Raw genomic sequence first — 22,334 nt, 5'->3', positions numbered from 1 at the left:
CAAACATCCTTCCCATCCAATCTATCAAAGGCTTTCACTCGGTAAGTTTCAATGACATGTCCCCACCTCATCCTTCTAAACCCCAGCGAATGCAGGCCTGGTGTCGTCAAACGCTCATCATATGTTAACCAGCTCATTTCTGTGATCATGTTTGTAAACCTCCTCAGGACCTTCTCCAGAGCCAGCGGATATGGGGCCCAAAACTGCTCATGATACTTAAAATGCGACCTGACCAGCACCTTATGGAACCTCAGCATTACATCCCTGTTTTTGTATGCAAGCCCTCTTGAAATAAATGCTAGCATTGAGTTTGCTGTCTCTACTACTGATTCAACTTGCAAATTAACTTTATGGGAATCCTGCACCAGCACTCACAAGTCCCTTTGCACCTCTGATTTCTGGATTCTCTGCCCATTTAGAAAATAGTCTACGCCTTTATTCCCACTACCAAAATGCATGACTCCACACTTTACTACACTATATTCCATCTGCCACTTCTCTGCCCACTCTCCCAACTTGTCCCAGTCCTTCTGCAGGGTCCCTACTTGAACCATATAATCATATATAACAATTACAGTACGGAAACAGGCCATCTCGGCCCTTCTAGTCCGTGCCGAACACGTATTCTCCCCTAGTCCCATCTACCTGCACTCAGACAATAACCCTCCATTCCTTTCCCGTCCATATAACTATCCAATTTATTTTTAAATGATACCAACGAACCTGCCTCCACCACTTCCACTGGAAGCTCATTCCACACAGCTACCACTCTCTGAGTAAAGAAGTTCCTCCTCATGTTACCCCTAAACTTCTGTCCCTTAATTATCAAGTCATGTCCCCTTGTTTGAATCTTCCCTACTCTCAATGGAAAAGCTTATCCAAGTTAACTCTGTCTATCCCTCTCATCATTTTAAAGACCTCTATCAAGTCCCCCCTTAACCTTCTGCGCTCCAAAGAATAAAGACGTAACTTATAACCATATAACAATTACAGCACGGAAACAGGCCATCTCGACCCTTCTAGTCCGTGCCGAACACGTATTCTCCCCTAGTCCCATGTACCTGCGCTCAGACCATAACCCTCCATTCCTTTCTCGTCCATATAACTATCCAATTTATTTTTAAATGATAAAAATGAACCTGCCTCCACCACCTTGTTCAACCTTTCTCTGTAACTTAGTTGCTGAAACCCGGGCACTCTCTCTATTTTGTTGACATCCTTCCTATAATTAGGCGACCAAAATTGTACACCATACTCCAGAATTGGCCTCACCAATGCCTTGTACAATTTTAACATTACATCCCAACTTCTACACTCAATGCTCTGATTCATAAAGGCCAGCACATCAAAAGCTTTCTTTACCACCCTATCTACATGAGATTCCACCTTCAGGGAACTATGCATAGTTATTCCTAGATCCCTCTGTTCAACTGCATTCCTCAATTCCCTACCATTTACCATGTACGTCCTATTTTGATTTGTCCTGCCAAGATGTAGCACCTCACACTTATCAGCATTAAACTCCATCTGCCATCTTTCAGCCCACTCTTCCAACTGGCCTAAATCTCTCTGTAGACTTTGAAAATCTACTTCATTATCCACAACACCACCTATCTTAGTATCATCTGCATACTTACTAATCCAATTTACCACACCATCATCCAGATCATTGATGTACATGACAAACAACAGTGGACCCAACACAGATCCCTGTGGCACCCCACTAGTCACTGGCCTCCAACCTGACAAACAGCCATCCACCATTACTCTCTGGCATCTCCCATTCAGCCACTGTTGAATCCATCTTGCTACTCCACAATTACATAGAAACATAGAAATTAGGTGCAGGAGTAGGCCATTCGGCCCTTCGAGCCTGCACCGCCATTCAATATGATCATGGCTGATCATCCAACTCAGTATCTCTCCATACCCCCTGATCCCCTTAGCCACAAGGGCCACATCTAACTCCCTCTTAAATATAGCCAATGAAGTGGCCTCAACTACCCTCTGTGGCAGAGAGTTCCAGAGATTCACCACTCTCTGCGTGAAAAAAGTTCTTCTCATCTCGGTTTTAAAGGATTTCTCCTTTATCCTTAAGCTGTGACCCCTTGTCCTGGACTTCCCCAACATCGGGAGCAATCTTCCTGCATCTAGCCTGCCCAACCCCTTAGAATTTTGTAAGTTTCTATAAGATCCCCTCTCAATCTTCTAAATTCTAGAGAGTATAAACCAAGTCTATCCAGTCTTTCTTCATAAGACAGTCCTGACATCCCAGGAATCAGTCTGGTGAACCGTCTCTGCACTCCCTCTATGGCAATAATGTCCTTCCTCAGATTTGGAGACCAAAACTGTACGCAATACTCCAGGTGTGGTCTCACCAAGAGCCTGTACAACTGCAGTAGAACCTCTCTGCTCCTATACTCAAATCCTTTTGCAATGAAAGCTAACGTACCATTCGCTTTCTTTACTGCCTGCTGCACCTGCATGCCTACCTTCAATGACTGGTGTACCATGACACCCAGGTCTCGCTGCATCTCCCCCTTTCCCAATCGGCCACCATTTAGATAATAGTCTGCTTTCCTGTTTTTTTTTTGCCACCAAAATGGATAACCTCACATTTATCCACATTATACTGCATCTGCCAAACATTTGCCCACTCACCCAGCCTATCCAAGTCACCCTGCAGTCTCCTAGCATCCTCCTCACAGCTAACACTGCCCCCCAGCTTAGTGTCATCCGCAAACTTGGAGATATTGCCTTCAATTCCCTCATCCAGATCATTAATATATATTGTAAATAGCTGGGGTCCCAGTACTGAGCCTTGGGGTACCCCACTAGTCACTGCCTGCCATTGTGAAAAGGACCCGTTTACTCCTACTCTTTGCTTCCTGTTTGCCAGCCAGTTCTCTATCCACATCAATACTGAACCCCCAATGCCTTGTGCTTTAAGTTTGTATACTAATTTTTTATGTGGGACCTTGTCGAAAGCCTTCTGGAAGTCCAGACACACCACATCCACTGGTTCTCCCCTATCCACGCTACTAGTTACATCCTCGAAAAATTCTATAAGATTCGTCAGACATGATTTACCTTTCGTAAATCCATGCTGACTTTGTCCAATGATTTCACCACTTTCCAAATGTGCTGCTATCCCATCTTTAATAACTGACTCTAGCAGTTTCCCCACTACCGATGTTAGACTAACTGGTCTGTAATTCCCCATTTTCTCTCTCCCTCCCTTCTTAAAAAGTGGGGTTACGTTTGCTACCCGCCAATCTTCAGGAACTACTCCAGAATCTAAAGAGTTTTGAAAGATTATTACTAATGCATCCACTATTTCTGGAGCTACTTCCTTAAGTACTCTGGGATGCAGCCTATCTGGCCCTGGGGATTTATCGGCCTTTAATCCAATCAATTTACCCAACACCACTTCCCGGCTAACCTGGATTTCACTCAATTCCTCCAACTCCTTTGACCCGCAGTCCCCTGCTATTTCCGGCAAATTATTTATGTCTTCCTTAGTGAAGACGGAACCAAAGTAGTTATTCAATTGGTCCGCCATATCCTTGTTCCCCATGATCAACTCCCCTGTTTCTGACTGCAAGGGACCTACATTTGTTTTAACTAATCTCTTTCTTTTCACATATCTATAAAAACTTTTGCAGTCAGTTTTTATGTTCCCTGCCAGTTTTCTTTCATAATCTATTTTTCCTTTCCTAATTAAGCCCTTTGTCCTCCTCTGCTGGTCTTTGAATTTCTCCCAGTCCTCCGGTATGCTGCTTTTTCTGGCTAATTTGTACGCATCATCCTTCGCTTTGATACTATCCCTGATTTCCCTTGTTATCCATGGATGTACTACCTTCCCTGATTTATTCTTTTGCCAAACTGGGATGAACAATTTTTGTAGTTCATCCATGCAGTCTTTAAATGTCTTCCATTGCATATCCACTGTCAACCCTTTTAGAATTAATTGCCAGTCAATCTTGGCCAATTCACATCTCATACCCTCAAAGTTACCTTTCTTTAAGTTCAGAACCATTGTTTCTGAATTAACAATGTCACTCTCCATCCTAATGAAGAACTCAACCATATTATGGTCACTCTTGCCCAAGGGGGCACGTACAACAAGATTGCTAACTAACCCTTCCTCATTACTCAATACCCAGTCTAAAATAGCCTGCTCTCTCGTTGGTTCCTCTACATGTTGATTTAGATAACTATCCCGCATACATTCCAAGAAATCCTCTTCCTCAGCACCCCTGCCAATTTGATTCACCCAATCTATATGTAGATTGAAGTCACCCATTATAACCGTTTTGCCTTTGTCGCAAGCATTTCTAATTTCCTGTTTGATACCATCTCCAACTTCACTACTACTGTTAGGTGGCCTGTACACAACACCCACCAGCGTTTTCTGCCCCTTAGTGTTGTGCAGCTCTACCCATACCGATTCCACATCCTCCAAACTAATGTCCTTCCTTTCCATTGCATTAATCCCCTCTCTAATCAGTAATGCTACCCCACCTCCTTTTCCTTTCTGTCTATCCCTCCTGAATATTGAATATCCCTGGATGTTCAGCTCCCAGCCTTGGTCACCCTGGAGCCATGTCTCCGTGATCCCAACCATTGAACCTTCTTAACCAACCTTCCGTGAGGAACCTTGTCAAATGCCTTACTGAAGTCCATATAGACAACATCCACTGCTTTACCCTCATCAATTTCCCTAGTAACATCTTCAAAAAATTCAAGAAGATTAGTCAAACATGACCTTCCAGGCACAAATCCATGTTGACTGTTCCTAATCAGACCCCGTTTATCCAGATGCTTATATATATTATCTCTAAGTATCTTTTCCATTAATTTGCCCACCACTGACATCAAACTAACAGGTTTATAATTGCTAGGTTTACTCTTAGACCCCTTTTTAAACAATGGAACAACATGCGCAGTACGCCAATCCTCCGGCACTATTCCCGTTTCTAATGACATTTGAAATATTTCTGTCATAGCCCCTGCTATTTCTACACTGACTGTCCCATCACCTATTTTCGTATCATCTACAAATTCTGCACATCACGGTCTCTCTGGAAAATATTGCACCTCGGGATCCTAATGCCCCTGTCCCACTTAGGCAATTTTTTTAGGCGACTGCAGGTGACTAGGCTTTGGCCACATGGTCGCTGGGGTGTCGCCTGCATGGTCTTCTCAGTCGCCCAAAGAGTTGTACCTTTTTTCTGTTCCCCGTTGGATTTTGAAATGTTCGAAACTTTTCGACGGATAACAGGTTGGCGCCGGTGCGGACTTTGGTGAATTCCATTGGCGACTACCTACGTCAACCGGCAACGGGTAGCGGCAACTGAATAGTGTTACCTTGTTGTAGCTTGTCGCGGGTGGACGTAGGTTGTTGTAGGTGTGGTGGTAGGTGAACTTCCTAATGGTCGTCGGTAGCTTGGCGTCGGAGACATTGTCGTGGTGGTGGGTCGCTGCCGTTTTTTCGTTGACCTGCTACGACTATGACAGTAGCCGAAAAAACTGCCTAAATGACACAGGCCCATAAGAGTTGAAAGATGTCTGTCGTTGCCTTGGAACATGTGTTTCTTCTCGCAATACAATTTTTTCTTTTTTTTCTTTTTGCAGCTATAGTTTCTGCTTTAAAAAATCTTCAGGAGAAGATTCGTTCTTTGGAGGTGGAGCGGGCAGAGGCTGAGCAGAAATTGCAAAGTCTGGGATTTGAAGCTGTTCGGTACCAAAATACCATGGAGCAAGAAAGGAAAGATGTCAGCAAGGAGACTGGAAAATCTAACGGTGACTTTAGACTTTAAACTTTAGAGATAGATACAGGGTGGAAACAAGCCCTTCGGCCCACTGAGTCCCGCACAAATTTTTTTTTACCGACGTCAATTGACCTGCAAAACTGCACGTCTTTGTGAGAATATGTAGAATTGGGGATAGTTTAGGCCTATGGTTTAAGAACTCTGAGTTAAGTTTTAAATTCTTTATTTTGACATCATTTAGTTAAGTTTCATTATCCTTGCTGTGATAATTTTTCCTGCAAAACATGTGATATTTATGTGATGTTAAATGCTAATGTAATAGGCTAAGATGTGTCATGCTGTGTATGATTGTAACTGGGTAGAACAATTGTCCCCACCTGTATAACCATGTGATACTGTGGTTATTAGTCTAGAATCATCGCCCTTTGTAAGTTACCTCCCACTGTATCAACTATAGATATAGATGGAGAGAGATGAATATAGATATAGAGAGGGAGAGATAGAGAAAGAGGGAAAGATGGATGGAGAGGGGGAGAGATGGATGGAGAGGGAGGGAGAGATGGATGGATAGATAGAGAGAGATGGAGAGAGATGGATGGAGAGAGAGATCGAGAGAAAGAGATCAAGAGAGATCTCACACACACACATATACTGATTCCTTTGTTTGAGCACACATGTTTCTCCGTGATCCACTGGGAGAGCTTCCCAGGGCCGTACAGAGAAACCTAGTCACCATGGTGAAATAAAGGATGATTTAAAGTTTTCACGGAACGGACTAAGGGATATAAATCTCGGAATTATCAATTGGAGTGCGTTATAAACCGGAGCACCCAGAAAAATGAACGATTGCCATTTTTGTCGTTGTAAGCAGTGCACGAAACAAAATTATTTTTGCCACTCCATTGGTGCATAATATACAAACTAAAACACAGGGCACAATTTAAAAAACAATGTTATGAAACTAGGTGTCAGGATAAATGAATAATCAGTATTGCACATTGTGGTAGTAATGTACAAGGTGGGTAGAGGCATGGAAGCATGCATATATATATCATGGTATATGGACACACTGATCTGTTTTGTAGTCAATGCCTACTATGTTCTGTTGTGCTGAAGCAAAGCAAGAATTTCATTGTCCTACACAGGGACACATGACAATAAACTCACTTGAACATGAATAATACTCAGTGTTTTTTCATATTGAGTGTACAGATTGCTTTGGGGAAGAAACGGTCTCTGAGTCGGGGGGTGGGTGTTTTGGCTGACGCCTGCCATGGGGCAGCAGTTCAAAAAGGTGGTGTGTGTGGGTGTGGAGGTTTTGATGATGTTAGTAGCTCTGCTGAGATAGATAGCATGTGGTGGCAATGTCCTCCAGAGAGGGCAGTGGGCAGCCGGTGATTCTCTCTGCTCTTTTTTTACCACTGACTGGAGCGCTTTCTTGCCTGCGTACCACACTGACATGGAATATGTCAGTAGACTCTCAATGGTCGCCCGGTGGAAGGCCAGCAGCAGCTTCTGCTTGGTGTTGTGCATCTTGATCACTCTCAGGAAGTGGAGTCTATGTTGTGCTGTCTTGACTGTTGCAGTGGTGTTGGCCGACCAGGAGGGGGCCTCGGATATGAGGACTCCCAGGTGTTTGAAAATCTGCACCCTTTGCACACTGGCCCCATTTTTTATAGATTTACTAGAATGTTGCCTGGGTTTCAGCAACTAAGTTACAGAGAAAGGTTGAACAAGTTAGGGCTTTATTCTTTGGAGCGCAGAAGGTTAAGGGGGGACTTGATAGAGGTCTTTAAAATGATGAGAGGGATAGGCAGAGTTGACGTGGATAAGCTTTTCCCACTGAGAGTAGGGAAGATTTAAACAAGAGGACATGACTTGAGAATTAAGGGACAGAAGTTTAGGGGTAACATGAGGGGGAACTTCTTTACTCAGAGAGTGGTAGCTGTGTGGAATGAGCTTCCAGTGAAGGTGGTGGAGGCAGGTTCGTTTTTATCATTTAAAAATAAATTGGATAGTTATATGGATGGGAAGGGAATGGAGGGTTATGGTCTGAGCGCAGGTATATGGGACTAGGGGAGAATACGTGTTCGGCACGGACTAGAAGGGTCGAGATGGCCTGTTACCGTGCTGTAATTGTTATATGGTTATTTATGCAGAGCAGGGCCGGGTCTGTGTCCCTGTTTCCTCCTGAAGTCCAGTATTAGCTCCTTTGTCTTTGTGGTGTTCAGTGTCGGGTTATTAACTGAACACCACTCTGACAGTCGCTGTAGCTCGTCCCTGTATGCTGACTCGTCCCCCCCCTGAGATGAGCCCAATGTCACAAGGAGAACTCACAAACACTGTTCAGACAGCACCCGCAGTCAGGATTGAACCTAGGTCTCTGGTTATCTACCTAAAACTGGAGACTTCATAAGGCATATAAGCTGAATTAATCTGTCAATCTCTGCCTTAAAAATGACTTGGCCTCCTCAGCCGTCTGTGGCAATACATTCCATAGATTCACCACCTTCTGACTAAAGAAACTCCTCATCTCCTTTCTAAAGTAATGTCCTTTATTTCTAAGGCTATGGCCTCTGGTCCTAGACTCTCCCACTAGTAGAAACATCTTCCCCACATCCGCTCTATGTGATGTTTGGTGGGGTTGGAGGACCCGTTGCTCCTCCCGTGCAGCAGGTGGCACTGCACAGGACAAAGGGAGATGTTTTGTATATAGTTGTTCCTATCTGTAGACAGTGTATGTGAAGACATTTTGAGTTGTCTTGCTGCCAGCATTGAGTGAAGCATTAAAGACTTCAGTTGTAAATTAAAGACTCTCAAGATTTGTGCAGACCTAGAAAACGAACACGAAACTCTATCCATAAACTTACAAAATTCTTAAGGAGTTGGACAGGCTAGATGCAGGAAGATTGCTCCCGATGTTAGGGAAGTCCAGGACAAGGGGTCACAGCTTAAGGATAAGGGGGAAATCCTTTAAAACTGAGATGAGAAGAACTTTTTTCACACAGAGAGTGGTGAATCTCTGGAACTCTCTGCCACAGAGGGTAGTTGAGGCCAGTTCATTGGCTATATTTAAGAGGGAGTTAGATGTGGCCCTTGTGGCTAAAGGGATCAGGGGGTATGGAGAGAAGGCAGGTACGGGATACTGAGTTGGATGATCAGCCATGATCATATTGAATGGCGGTGCAGGCTCGAAGGGCCGAATGGCCTACTCCTGCACCTAATTTCTATGTTTCTATGCCTTTCACTATTCAATAAGTTTCAATGAGGCCCCCCACAACTCATAATCCTTCTAAACTCCAGCGAGTACAGGCCCAGTGCCATCAAACGCTTATCGCACGTTGCCTACTTGTACTGTACCTGGTGCTAACTGGTTCTAAGCCTGGTTTTCATTCTTTATTCAGAACTTGCTGTACAGCTGACGACTGTTGAAGGCCGCTGTTTACTGCTGGAGAAACAATTAGATTACATGAGGACTATGGTGGAACATGCAGAAACTGAGAAGAACAGTTTATTGGAAAAACAGGTACTCCTCCTCCTAGAGTCGTAGTGATACAGCGTGGAAGGCCAACATAGAAACCTAGAAAATAGGTGCAGGAGGAGGCCATTCGGCCCTTTGAGCCAGCACCGCCATTCATGGCTGATCGCCCCCAATCAATAACCCATGCCTGCCTTCTCCCTATACCCCTCGACTCCACTAGCCCCTAGAGCTCTATCTAACTCTCTCTTAAATCCATCCAGTGACTTGGCCTCCACTGCCCTCTGTGGCAGGGAATTCCACAAATTCACAACTCTCTGGGTGAAAAAGTTTTTTCTCACCTCGGTCTTAAATGGCCTCCCCTTTATTCTAAGACTGTGTGGCCCCTGGTTCTGGACTTGCCCAACATTGGGAACATTTTTCCTGCATCTAGCTTGTCCAGACCTTTTATAATTTTACATGTTTCTATAAGATCCTTCTAAACTCCAGTGAATACAAGCCTAGTCTTTTCAATCTTTCCTCATATGACAGTCCTGCCATCCCAGGGATCAATCTGGTGAACCTACGCTGCACTGCCTCAATCACAAGGATGTCCTTCCTCAAATTAGGAGACCAAAACTGTACACAATACTCCAGATGTGGTCTAACATGTCCCAGCTACACTAGGCCCATATCCCTCTAAACCTGTCCCATCCCTGCACCTATCCAAATGTCTCTTAAATGTTCCGATTGTACTTGCCACAACTACCTCTTTGTGTGATTTTTAAAAAAAGTTGCCTCTGTGGTTCCTATTTAATCTTCCCCCTTCACCTTAAACCTATGTCCTCTGGTTCTTGATTTCCCTTGTTCTGGGCTAAAGACTCTAGCTGGAGTTATTTGAGGAAGTTAATAGCAGGACAGACAAAGGGGAGGCTGTAGATGTTGTTTACCTAGATTTTCAGTAGGCCGTCGATGAGTTGCCGCCCGCCAGACTGCCAGGGAGGCCATGGTATTAAAGGGACGATACCAGCATAGCGGGTTGGCTGGATGGCAGAAGGCAAAGAGATGCAATTAAAGGCACAATACATGTAGGAGTAGGCCATTCAATGTGATCATGGCTGATCATCCCCAATCAGTCCCCCATTCCTGCCTTCTCCCCATATCCCCTGACCGCTATTTTAAAGAGCCCTATCTAGCTCTCTCTTGAAAGTATCCAGAGAACCGGCCTCCACCGCCCTCTGAGGCAGAGAATTCCACAGACTCGCATCTCTCTGTGTGAAGAAGTGCTTCCTCGACTCCGTTCTAAATGGCTTACTCCTTATTCTTAAACTGTGTGGCCCCTGGTTCTGGACTCCCCCAACATCGGGAACACGTTTCCTGCCTCCAGCTCTTTTTCAGGTTGGCTGCCAGTGACTAGTGGAGTTCCACAAGGGTCGGTGCTGGGGCCACGTTGTATATTAATGATTTGGATAAGGGGATTGAAGGCTAAGTGTGCAGATGATGCTAAGATAGGTGGAAGAGAAGGCAGTGTAGAGGAAGCAGAAGGGCGTGGACAGATTCGGAGTGGGCAGAGAAGTGGCAGGTGAAGTTCAGTGTAACAAAGTGCGGAGTCATGCATTTTGGTAATAAGACTGTAGGTGCTGGTGCAGGACTCCCAAATAGTTATTTTTGCAAGTCAAATCAGTAGTAAGCAATAATAATAATAATAATTTTATTTATAGAGCACTTTAAAAACAAACATAGTTGCAACAAAGTGCTGTACATCACTAATCATTGACAAAAAAAAGTTAATACACACCAAAAATAACAATCAAAAGAAATAGTAGGAAAAGACATGTAAAATAAAGAAACATCAAAAACACCAAAAACAGAAGCAAAGTTTCAGGCACGGTCAAAAGCCAGGGAGTACAAATGTGTTTTAACACTGGATTTGAAGATGGACAGTGAGGGGGCCTGTCTGGTGTGCAACGGCAATTCAATGCTAGCATTTAGATCAAGAGGACTGCAATACAAAAACAGGGATGTATTGCTGAGTCTCTGTAAGGTGCTGGTCAGGCCGCATTTGGAATATTGTGAGCAGTTTTGGGCCCCATATCTGAGGAAGGATGTGCCGGCTCTAGAGAGGGTCCAGAGGAGGTTTGCAAGAATGATCCCAGGAATGAGTGGGTTAACATATGATGAGCCTTTGACGGCACTGGGCCTGTACTCGCTGGAGTTTAGAAGGTTGAGGGGGGACCTCATTGAAACTTACATAACAATGAAATGCGTAGATAGAGTGGATGTGGAGAGGATGTTTCCACTGGTGGGAGAATCTAGAACCAGAGGTCGCAGCCTCAGAATTAAAGGGCGATCTTTTAGAAAGGAGGTGAGGAGGAACTTCTTATCTAAACGGTGGCCGATTGGGAAAGGGGGAGATGCAGCGAGACCTGGGTGTCATGGTACACCAGTCATTGAAGGTAGGCATGCAGGTGCAGCAGGCAGTAAAGAAAGCGAATGGCATGTTGGCTTTCATAGCAAGAGGATTTGAGTATAGGAGCAGGGAGGTTCTACTGCAGTTGTATAGGGTCTTGGTGAGACCACACCTGGAGTATTGCGTGCAGTTTTGGTCTCCAAATCTGAGGAAGGACATTATTGCCATAGAGGGAGTGCAGAGAAGGTTCACCAGACTGATTCCTGGGATGTCAGGACTGTCTTATGAAGAAAGACTGGATAGACTTGGTTTATACTCTCTAGAGTTTAGGAGATTCAGAGGGGATCTTATAGAAACTTACAAAATTCTTAAGGGGTTGGACAGGCTAGATGCAGGAAGATTGTTCCTGATGTTGGGGAAGTCCAGGACAAGGGGTCACAGCTTAAGGATAAGGGGGAAATCCTTTAAAACCGAGATGAGGAGAACTTTTTTCACACAGAGAGTGGTGAATCTCTGGAACTCTCTGCCACAGAGGGTAGTTGAGGCCAGTTCATTGGCTATATTTAAGAGGGAGTTAGATGTGGCCCTTGTGGCCAAGGGGATCAGAGGGTATGGAGAAAAGGCAGGTACGGGATACTGAGTTGGATGATCAGCCATGATCATATTAAATGGCGGTGCAGGCTCGAAGGGCCGAATGGCCTACTCCTGCACCTAATTTCTATGTTTCTATGTTTCTATGTTTCTTTAGTCAGAGGGTGGTGAATCTGTGGAACTCATTGCCACAGAGGGCTGTGGAGACCAAGTCAGTGGATATTTTTAAGGAAGAGATAGATACATTCTTGATTAGAATGGGTGTCAAGGGTTATGGTGAGAAGGCAGAAAAATGGGATTAGGAGGCAGAGATCAGCCATGATTGAATGGCGGAGTAGACATGACGGGCCGAGTGGCCTAATACTACTCCTAGAACATGTGAACTCCAGGCAAATGTGTGTCTATTCGATCTATTCCTCTCATGAGCTTGTACACTGTAAGATCTCCCCTCATCCTCCTGTGCTCCAAGGAGTAAAGTCCCAGCTTGCTTAATCTCTCCTTATAGCTCGGACCCCGAGTCCTGGCACCATCCTCTTTAAGGCAGAGATAGATAGATTCTTGATTAGTACGGGTGTCGGGGGTTACGGGGAGAAGGCAGGAGATTGGGATAAAGAGGCGAAGATAGATCCGTAGTGGTGGAGTAGACTCGATGGGCCGAATGGCCTAAATCTGCTCCTATCACTTGTGAAATCTCCTCTGCACTCTTTATAGCTTAACAACTTTCCTATAACAGGGTGACAAAAACTGTGCACAATACACTAAATGTGGCTTCACCAATGTCTTGTCCAACTGTAACATGACCTCCCGATGTCACTACTCAATACCCTGGCTGAAGACCAATGTGCCAAATGGCTTTTTGATCACCTATCGACCTGTGATACCAATTTCAAGGATCCAAGCAACTACATAGTCATACAGTGTGGAAACATGCCCTTCAGCCCAATGTGCCCACAAGGATCAACATCCCAGTGCAATGTTCTACCTAGGTATGATAATTGTAATTTATCTACTATTTTAAGCAGTTAAATAACGTATTGGATATGTTTTTGTCTTGGAAACAGAAACAGAAAATAGGTGCAGGAGGAGGCCATTCGGCCCTTTGAGCCAGCACCGCCATTCGCTGTGATCATGGCTGATCATCCCCAATCAGTACCCCGTTCCTGCCTTCTCCCCATATCCCTTGACTCCACCAGCCCCTAGAGCTCTATCTAACTCTCTCTTAAATCCATCCAGTGACTTGGCCTCCACTGCCCTTTGTGGCAGGGAATTCTATAAATTCACAACTCTCTGGGTGAAAAAGTTTTTTCTCACCTCAGTCTTAAATGACCTCCCCTTTATTCTAAGACTGTGTGGCCCCTGGTTCTGGACTCGCCCAACATTGGGAACATTTTTCCTGCATCTAGCTTGTCCAGTCCTTTTATCATTTTATATGTTTCTATAAGACACCCCCCCCCTCATCTTTCTAAACTCCAGTGAACACAAGCCTAGTTTCTTGTTTGGACTTGGTCTTGTTTTGGTTGCATTAATCAGTAGCTCTCCTAATTCCATTATTATTTCTAAGTACAATGACAATAAAGTTAATATTATTATTATTAAATCCCATCTGCACTTATCCCATATCCCTCCAAACCTGTCTAAATGTTTCTTAAACGTTGCGATAGTACCTGTCCTCAACTACCTCCTGTGGCAGCTCATTCAAATACACCCACCACCCTTTGTTTCCATGGCTGATCATCCACAATCAGTACCCCGTTCCTGCCTTCAACCCATATGCCTTGGACTCTTTTAAGAGCTATCTTTAAGAGCTCTAGCTAACTCTCTCTCTTGAACCAAGAACCGGCCTCCACCACCCTCTGAGGCAGAGAATTCCACAGACTCACAACTCTGTGAGGAAAAAGTGTGCAGTTAATGATTTGGACGAGGGAATTAAATGCAACATCTCCAAGTTTGCGGATGACACGAAGCTGGGGGGCAGTGTTAGTTGTGAGGAGGATGCTAGGAGGCTGCAAGATGACTTAGATAGGTTGGGTGAGTGGGCAAATGCATGGCGGATGCAGTATAATGTGGATAAATGTGAGGTTATCCACTTTGGTGGCAAAAACAGGAAAGTAGACTATTGTCTAAATGGTGGCCGATTAGGAAAAGGGGAGATGCAACGAGACCTGGGTGTCATGGTATATCAGTCATTGAAAGTAGGCATGCAGGTGCAGCAGGCAGTGAAGAAAGCGAATGGTATGTTAGCATTCATAGCAAAAGGATTTGAGTATAGGAGCAGGGAGGGTCTACTGCAGTTGTAGAGGGTCTTGGTGAGACCACACCTGTAGTATTGCGTACAGTTTTGGTCTCCAAATCTGAGGAAAGACATTTTTGCCATAGAGGGAGTACAGAGAAGGTTCACCAGACTGATTCCTGGGATGTCAGGACTGTCTTATGAAGAAAGACTGGATAGACTTGGTTTATACTCGCTAGAATTTAGGAGATTGAGGGGGGGATCTTATAGAAACTTACAAAATTCTTAAGGGGTTGGACAGGCTAGATGCAGAAAGATTGTTCCCGATGTTGGGGTAGTCCAGGACAAGGGGTCACAGTTTAAGGATAAGGGGGAAATCCTTTAGGACCGAGATGAAAAAAAACATTTTTCACTCGGAGAGTGGTGAATCTGTGGAATTCTCTGCCACAGAGGGTAGTTGAGGCCCAGTTCATTGGCTATATTTAAGAGGGAGTTAGACGTGGCCCTTGTGGCTAAAGGGATCAGGGGGTATGGAGAGAAGGTAGGTACAGGATACCGAGTTGGATGATCAGTCATGATCACATTGAATGGCGGTGCTGGCTCGAAGGGCCGAATGGCCTACTCCTGCACCTATTTTCTATGTTTACTGATCGCTGCATTACAGGAAAGATGTGGTGGTTTTGTAGAGGGAGCAGCCTTATCCCCGCTATTTTTATGAGCTCTATCTAACTCTATTTATGAGCTATTTTTATGAGCTCTATCTCCATATAATTATGGAGAGGGACAAAACTGGACATAGGGTTGAGATTTGTGATTGGAGAAAGGCTAACTTTGAGGAGATGCAAAAGGATTTAAAAGGAGTAAATTGGGACAGTTTGTTTTATGGGAAAAATGTGGAAGAGAAATGGAGTACATTTAAAGGTGAAATTTTAAGAGTACAGAATCTTTATGTCCCTGTTCGGTTGAAAGGAAATCGTAAAAATTGTAAAGAGCCATGGTTTTCAAGGGAAATTGGACATCTTTTTCGGAAAAAGAGGGAGATCTACAATAATTATAGGCAGCATGAAGTAAATGAGGTGCTTGAGGAGTATAAAGAATGTAAAAAGAATCTTAAGAAAGAAATTAGAAAAGCTAAAAGAAGATATGAGGTTGCTTTGGCAAGTAAGGTAAAAGTTAATCCGAAGGGTTTCTACCGCTATATTAATAGCAAAAGGATAACGAGGGATAAAATTGGTCCATTAGAGAGTCAGAGTGGCCAACTATCTGCAGAGCCAAAAGAGATGGGGGAGATATTGAACAGTTTCTTTTCTTCGGTATTCACCAAGGAGAAGGATATTGAATTATGTGAGGTAAGGGAAACAAGTATAGTAGCTATGGAAACTATGAGGATCAAAGAAGAGGAAGTACTGACACTTTTGAGAAATATAAAAGTGGATAAGTCTCCAGGTCCGGACAGGATATTCCCTAGGACATTGAGGGAAGTTAGTGTAGAAATAGCAGGGGCTATGGCAGAAATATTTCAAATGTCATTAGAAACGGGAATAGTGCCGGAGGATTGGCGTACTGCGCATGTTGTTCCATTGTTTAAAAAGGGGTCTAAGAGTAAACCTAGCAATTATAGACCTGTTAATTTGACGTCAGTGGTGGGCAAATTAATGGAAAGAATACTTCGAGATAATATATATAAGCATTTGGATAAACAGAGTCTGATTAGGAACAGTCAACATGGATTTGTGCCTGGAAGGTCATGTTTAACTAATCTTCTTGAATTTTTTGAAGATGTTACTCGGGAAATTGATGAGGGTAAAGCAGTGGATGTTGTGTATATGGACTTCAGTAAGGCCTTTGACGGTTCCTCATGGAAGGTTGGTTAAGAAGGTTCAATGGTTGGGTATTAATGGTGGAATAGCAGGATGGATTCAACAGTGGCTGAATGGGAGATGCCAGAGAGTAATGGTGGATGGTTGTTTGTCAGGTTGGAGGCCAGTGACGAGTGGGGTGCCACAGGGATCTGTGTTGGGTCCACTGTTATTTGTCATGTACATCAATGATCTGGATGATGGTGTGGTAAATTGAATTAGTAAGTATGCAGATGATACTAAGATAGGTGGGGTTGCGGGTAATGAAGTAGAGTTTCAAAGTCTACAGAGAGATTTATGCCAGTTGGAAGAGTGGGCTGAAAGATGGCAGATGGAGTTTAATGCTGATAAGTGTGAGGTGCTACATCTTGGCAGGACAAATCAAAATAGGACGTACATGGTAAATGGTAGGGAATTGAAGAATATAGGTGAACAGAGGGATCTGGGAATAACTGTGCACAGTTCCCTGAAAGTGGAATCTCATGTAGATAGGGTGGTAAAGAAAGCTTTTGGTGTGCTGGCCTTTATAAATCAGAGCATTGAGTATAGAAGTTGGGATGTAATGTTAAAATTGTACAAGGCATTGGTGAGGCCAATTCTGGAGTATGGTGTACAATTTAGGTCGCCTAATTATAGGAATGATGTCAACAAAATAGAGAGAGTACAGAGGAGATTTACTAGAATGTTGCCTGGGTTTCAGCAACTAAGTTACAGAGAAAGGTTGAACAAGTTAGGGCTTTATTCTTTGGAGCGCAGAAGGTTAAGGGGGGACTTGATAGAGGTTTTTAAAATGATAGACAGAGTTGATGTGGAAAAGCTTTTCCCACTGAGAGTAGGGAAGATTCAAACAAGGGGACATGACTTGAGAATTAAGGGACTGAAGTTTAGGGGTAACATGAGGGGGAACTTCTTTACTCAGAGAGTGGTAGCTGTGTGGAATGAGCTTCCAGTGAAGGTGGTGGAGGCAGGTTTGTTTTTATCATTTAAAAATAAATTGGATAATTATATGGATGGGAAGGGAATGGAGGGTTATGGTCTGAGCGCAGGTATATGGGACTAGGGGAGATTATGTGTTCGGCACGGACTAGAAGGGTCGAGATGGCCTGTTTCCGTGCTGTAATTGTTATATGGTTATCTGGTTATAACTCTCTCTTCAAAGTACCCGGAGAACCGGCCTTCACCGCCCTCATGAGGCAGAGAATTCCACAGACTCACAACTCTCTGGGTGAAAAAGTGTTTCCTCATCTCCGTTCTAAATGGCCGACCCCTTATTCTTAAACTGTGTGGCCCCTGGTTCTGGACTTCCCCAACATCGGGAACATGTTTCCTGCCTGATGGAGCGGCTTGGATTGTAGTCGCCGGAATTTAAGATGTGAGGGGATCTTATTGAAACATATAAGATTATTGAGGGATTGGACACGCTAGCGTGTCCAATCCCTCAATAATCTTATATGTTTCAATAAGATCCCCCCCTCGTCTTTCTAAATGCCAGCGTGTACAAGCCCAGCTGTTCCATCCGGAACCTGATGTGGTTTATTTAGAAGGCTTTGGTGGAACGCCCATTGTGAGGGTGGCTGTGTTGGCATTCTGAGTGCTTTGTGTGAGTAGTTGGTGCCGTGACTTTGGGTGGTGAGGATACGGTGAGATGGCTGAGCAGCGGGATATGCAAGAACAGGTGAAGTCTTTCAACTTTAGAAACATAGAAATTAGGTGCAGGAGTAGGCCATTTATTATTTAAATTTATTTTTAAATGATAAAAACGAACCTGCCTCCACCACCTTCACTGGAAGCTCATTCCACACAGCCACCACTCTCTGAGTAAAGAAGTTCCCCCTCATGTTAAACCCCTAAACTTCTGTCCCTTAATTCTCGTCATGTCCCCTTGTTTGAATCTTCCCTACTCTCAGTGGGAAAAGCTTTTCCACGTCAACTCTGTCTATCCCTCTCATCATTTTAAAGACCTCTATCAAGTCCCCCCTTAACCTTCTGCGCTCCAAAGAATAAAGCCCTAACTTGTTCAACCTTTCTCTGTAACTGAGTTGCTGAAACCCAGGCAACATTCTAGTAAATCTCCTCTGTACTCTCTCTATTTTGTTGACATCCTTCCTATAATTAGGCGACCAAAATTGCACACCATACTCCAGAATTGGCCTCAACAATGCCTTGTACAATTTTAACATTACAAGGATAGCATGTTGTACCATGCTATCCTTGTAATAAATCAATGAATGGTGTCCATGTCTTCGAATAATGCTCTGGTTTTTCTGCTAAGCCAAGTCTAATATTTTCAAGATGTAGCATTTCAGACATGTTTGTAATCCACAGTTTAAGAGTAGGGACAGATGTCTGTTTCTAAAATTTGAGTATTAGTTTTTTCACCGTTGTCAGAATCCTTTCCACTTTTATAAAAGGAGACCATCATTTCAGATGGAGAACCAAGATTTAAATCTAGTGAAGAAACAAAGAACGGCAGATGCTGGTTTATATCAAAGGAAGACACAAAGTGCTGGAGTAACTCAGCGTGTCAAGCAGAAACTCTGGAGAAAAGGAATGGGTGACATTTTGGGTTGTGACTCTTCTTCATGGTTCCCCCGATGTGTCTTGTAGTAAATGTTTGGTCCTTACCTCCAGGACTCGCTGCAGATGGATCGGAACTGGGACCTTGCTGAACTCCAAGCAAAGCTTGAGAAACTGGACATCCTCGAACAAGAGTGTTTAAAAGTCAACGCAACACAAACCAGGGCTGAAGTAAGTAGTAATAAAATGCTAAAGTTTAGTTTATTGTCACGTGTACTGAGGTACAGTGAAAAGCTTTTGTTGCGTGCTAACCAGTCAGCGGAAAGACAATACATGATTACAAATCGAGCCGTCCACAGTGTACAGATACAGGGGTAAGTGCAATGGCATGGAACTAGTGTGAGCAAGGTGATCGATGGTCCACGAGGACTTGTTGGGCCGAAGGGCCTGTTTCCCTGCTGTATCTCTAAATTAATGGTATGCGGCAGCACTATGGCCTAGGGGCAGCATAGCAGACGGCAACGGAGACCAGGGTTCGATCCTGACTACGAGTGCCGTCTGTATGGAGTTTGTACGTTCTCAGTTATATTTTTCACCTAAATCAATTCCTAATCTATTGTTTTTAATAAAAAAAACACTCTTACTGCTGTAAATCTGAGGAGGGATGTGTAGGAGAGCGTCCGGAGGAGGTTTAGGAGAATGATCCTGGGGATGATTGGGTTAACGTTTGATGAGCGTTTGACAGCACTGGGCCTGTACTCTAGTTTGACAGCACTGGGCCTGTACTCTCTAGTTTGACAGCACTGGGCCTGTACTCTAGTTTGACAGCACTGGGCCTGTACTCTCTAGTTTGACAGCACTGGGCCTGTACTCTAGTTTGACAGCACTGGGCCTGTACTCTCTAGTTTGACAGCACTGGGCCTGTACTCTCTAGTTTGACGTCACTGGGCCTGTACTCTCTAGTTTGACTGCACTGAGCCTATACTCTCTAGTTTGACGTCACTGGGCCTATACTCTCTAGTTTGACGGCACTGGGCCTGTGCTCTCTAGTTTGATGGCACTGGGCCTGTACTCTAGTTTGTCAGCACTGGGCCTGTGCTCTCTAGTTTGACAGCACTGGGCCTGTACTCTCTAGTTTGACAGCACTGGGCCTGTGCTCTCTAGTTTGACTGCACTAGTTTGACGGCACTGGGCCTATACTCTCTAGTTTGACGGCACTGGGCCTGTACTCTCTAGTTTGACTGCACTGGGCCTGTGCTCTCTAGTTTGAAGGCACTGGGCCTGTGCTCTCTAGTTTGACAGCACTGGGCCTGTGCTCTCTAGTTTGACGGCACTGGGCCTGTGCTCTCTAGTTTGACAGCACTGGGCCTGTACTCTCTAGTTTGACAGCACTGGGCCTGTGCTCTCTAGTTTGACAGCACTGGGCCTGTACTCTCTAGTTTGACGGCACTGGGCCTGTGCTCTCTAGTTTGACAGCACTGGGCCTGTACTCTCTAGTTTGACGTCACTGGGCCTGTACTCTCTAGTTTGACGTCACTGGGCCTGTACTCTCTAGTTTGACGTCACTGGGCCTGTACTCTCTAGTTTGACGTCACTGGGCCTGTACTCTCTAGTTTGACGTCACTGGGCCTGTACTCTCTAGTTTGACTGCACTGGACCTGTACTCACTAGTTTGATGACACTGGACCTGTACTCTCTAGTTTGACAGCACTGGGCCTGTACTCTAGTTTGACGGCACTAGGCCTGTGCTCTCTAGTTTGACGTCACTGGGCCTGTGCTCTAGTTTGACGGCACTGGGCCTGTACTCACTCGAGTTTAGATGGAAGAGGGGAACCCCATTGAATAATGACAGACCTGGGTGGAGAGGATGTTTCCACTAGTGGGAGAGTCCAGAACCAGAGGGCACAGCCTCAGAATTAAAGGATGTCCCTTTGGAAAGGAGATGAGGAGGAATTTCTTTAGTCAGAGGGTGTTGAATCTGTGGAACTCATTGCTACAGAAGGCTGTGGAGGCCAAGTTAGTGGATATTTTTAAGGCAGAGAGAAAGAGAGATAGCTAGATTCTTGATTAGTACGGGTGTCAGGGGTTATGGGGAGGAGTAGGCCGGAGATTGGGGTTTGGGAGGGAGAGATAGATCAGCCACGATTGAATGGTGGAGTAGACTCGATGGGCCGAATGGCCTAATTCTGCTGCCATAACTTATGAACTTATGAATGTTTTTCAATTTTTAGAGTAAAATCAATGACCTCGAACAGAAACTTCAGGAAGAAGAACATCAGCGTAAACTCATCCAAGACAAAGCGGCTCAGGTCAGTCGAGTGCAGTGCCGTGTGCCCGGGCCTCTCGAGCTACCATCATCCCCATGAAATTGGCAGCACCGTGGCTCATCGGTAGTTGCTGCCCCACAGCGCCAGAGACCCGATCGCGTTTGTACCTTCTCCCCATGACCCGCGTGGGTTTTCTCCGAGATCTTCGGTTTCCTCCCACACTCCAAAGACGTGCAGGTTTGTAGGGTAATTGGCCCTCGTGTGGATAGGAGAGTGAGAATAGAATCAGAATTAGAACCGCACTTTATTCGCCAAGTGTGTTTGGCAACATATGAGGAATTTCACTGGCCAGGTCAGTCATACAATTAAAAGCAACAGATCACTCAAAAACACATTTCAACATCAACATCCATCACAGTGACTCTTACACATTCCTCACTGTGATGGAAGGTGAAATAAAGTTCAAGTCTCTTCCTTAGTTCTTCCTTGGTCGGGGGCCTCGAGCCCTCCGTTGTGGGATGATCTTGACTCCCGTAGCTGGCGGCGTTTTGGCCCTCCGTGTCGAGGCGTTCAACTCCTGCATCGGGGGGATGTCAGCTCCCCCGCGCTGGACGATCAAACCTCGCGTCGGGGCTGGTCGAACCTTCTGTGGCATTGCAGCTCCCGACTCAGCCTCTCCCGAGACTGCGAGCCCTTGATGGTATGTCCGCAGGCCGCGGTGGGAGCGCTCCCAGGCATGGGATCCGCTCCGACGTTAAGTCCGCGCCCCACGGTGGGGCTCACGACAGTCCGAGGCGGCTCCCAGCTCCAGCGATGGTAGGCCGCAGAGCCCGGAGAATGTGATCCGAAAAATTGATCACATCTCCGGGAAGGTACGAAACTTGAAAAAAAGATCTCCCCTCCCCCCTCTCCCCCCACATAAAACAAACCGAAGTACATTAAAACAAAACTTTTAACAAACTAAACATAAGACAGTAAAAACGAACAGACTGCCGGCAGGGCAGCCATCGCCCCAGCGCCCCTGTGGATAGGATCGTGCGAATGGAAGTACTTACTCCAGCGAATAATCCTATGTGGCAAATCTGCGACTGCCTCCTTGTTTAGATTATGGAATTAAAATGCTTTAACCATATAACCATATAACAATTACAGCACGGAAACAGGCCATCTCGGCCCTACAAGTCCATGCCGAACAATTTTTTTTTTCCCCTTAGTCCCACCTGCCTGCA

The 22,334-nt window shown here is 44.9% G+C and overlaps 1 protein-coding gene across 2 annotated transcripts in view; it reads left to right on the top strand.

Annotated features, from left to right (window-relative positions):
- The window catches only part of cep57l1 (centrosomal protein 57, like 1), a 137,847-nt gene that overhangs the window by 1,981 nt on the left and 113,532 nt on the right, over positions 1-22,334 (top strand). For both annotated transcript variants that reach the window (XM_055634973.1, XM_055634974.1), the window contains exons 3-6: positions 5,638-5,805; positions 9,179-9,300; positions 18,953-19,069; positions 21,070-21,147. In XM_055634973.1, coding sequence (XP_055490948.1) covers positions 5,638-5,805; positions 9,179-9,300; positions 18,953-19,069; positions 21,070-21,147 — 485 coding nt within the window. The remainder of the gene's footprint in view (positions 1-5,637; positions 5,806-9,178; positions 9,301-18,952; positions 19,070-21,069; positions 21,148-22,334) is intronic.

This window comes from Leucoraja erinacea, chromosome 5 (genome assembly GCF_028641065.1).
Source record: "Leucoraja erinacea ecotype New England chromosome 5, Leri_hhj_1, whole genome shotgun sequence".
NCBI lineage: Eukaryota > Metazoa > Chordata > Chondrichthyes > Rajiformes > Rajidae > Leucoraja > Leucoraja erinaceus.
Note: the sequence above shows the minus strand (reverse complement) of the source record. Positions and strands in the feature narration are given on the sequence as shown.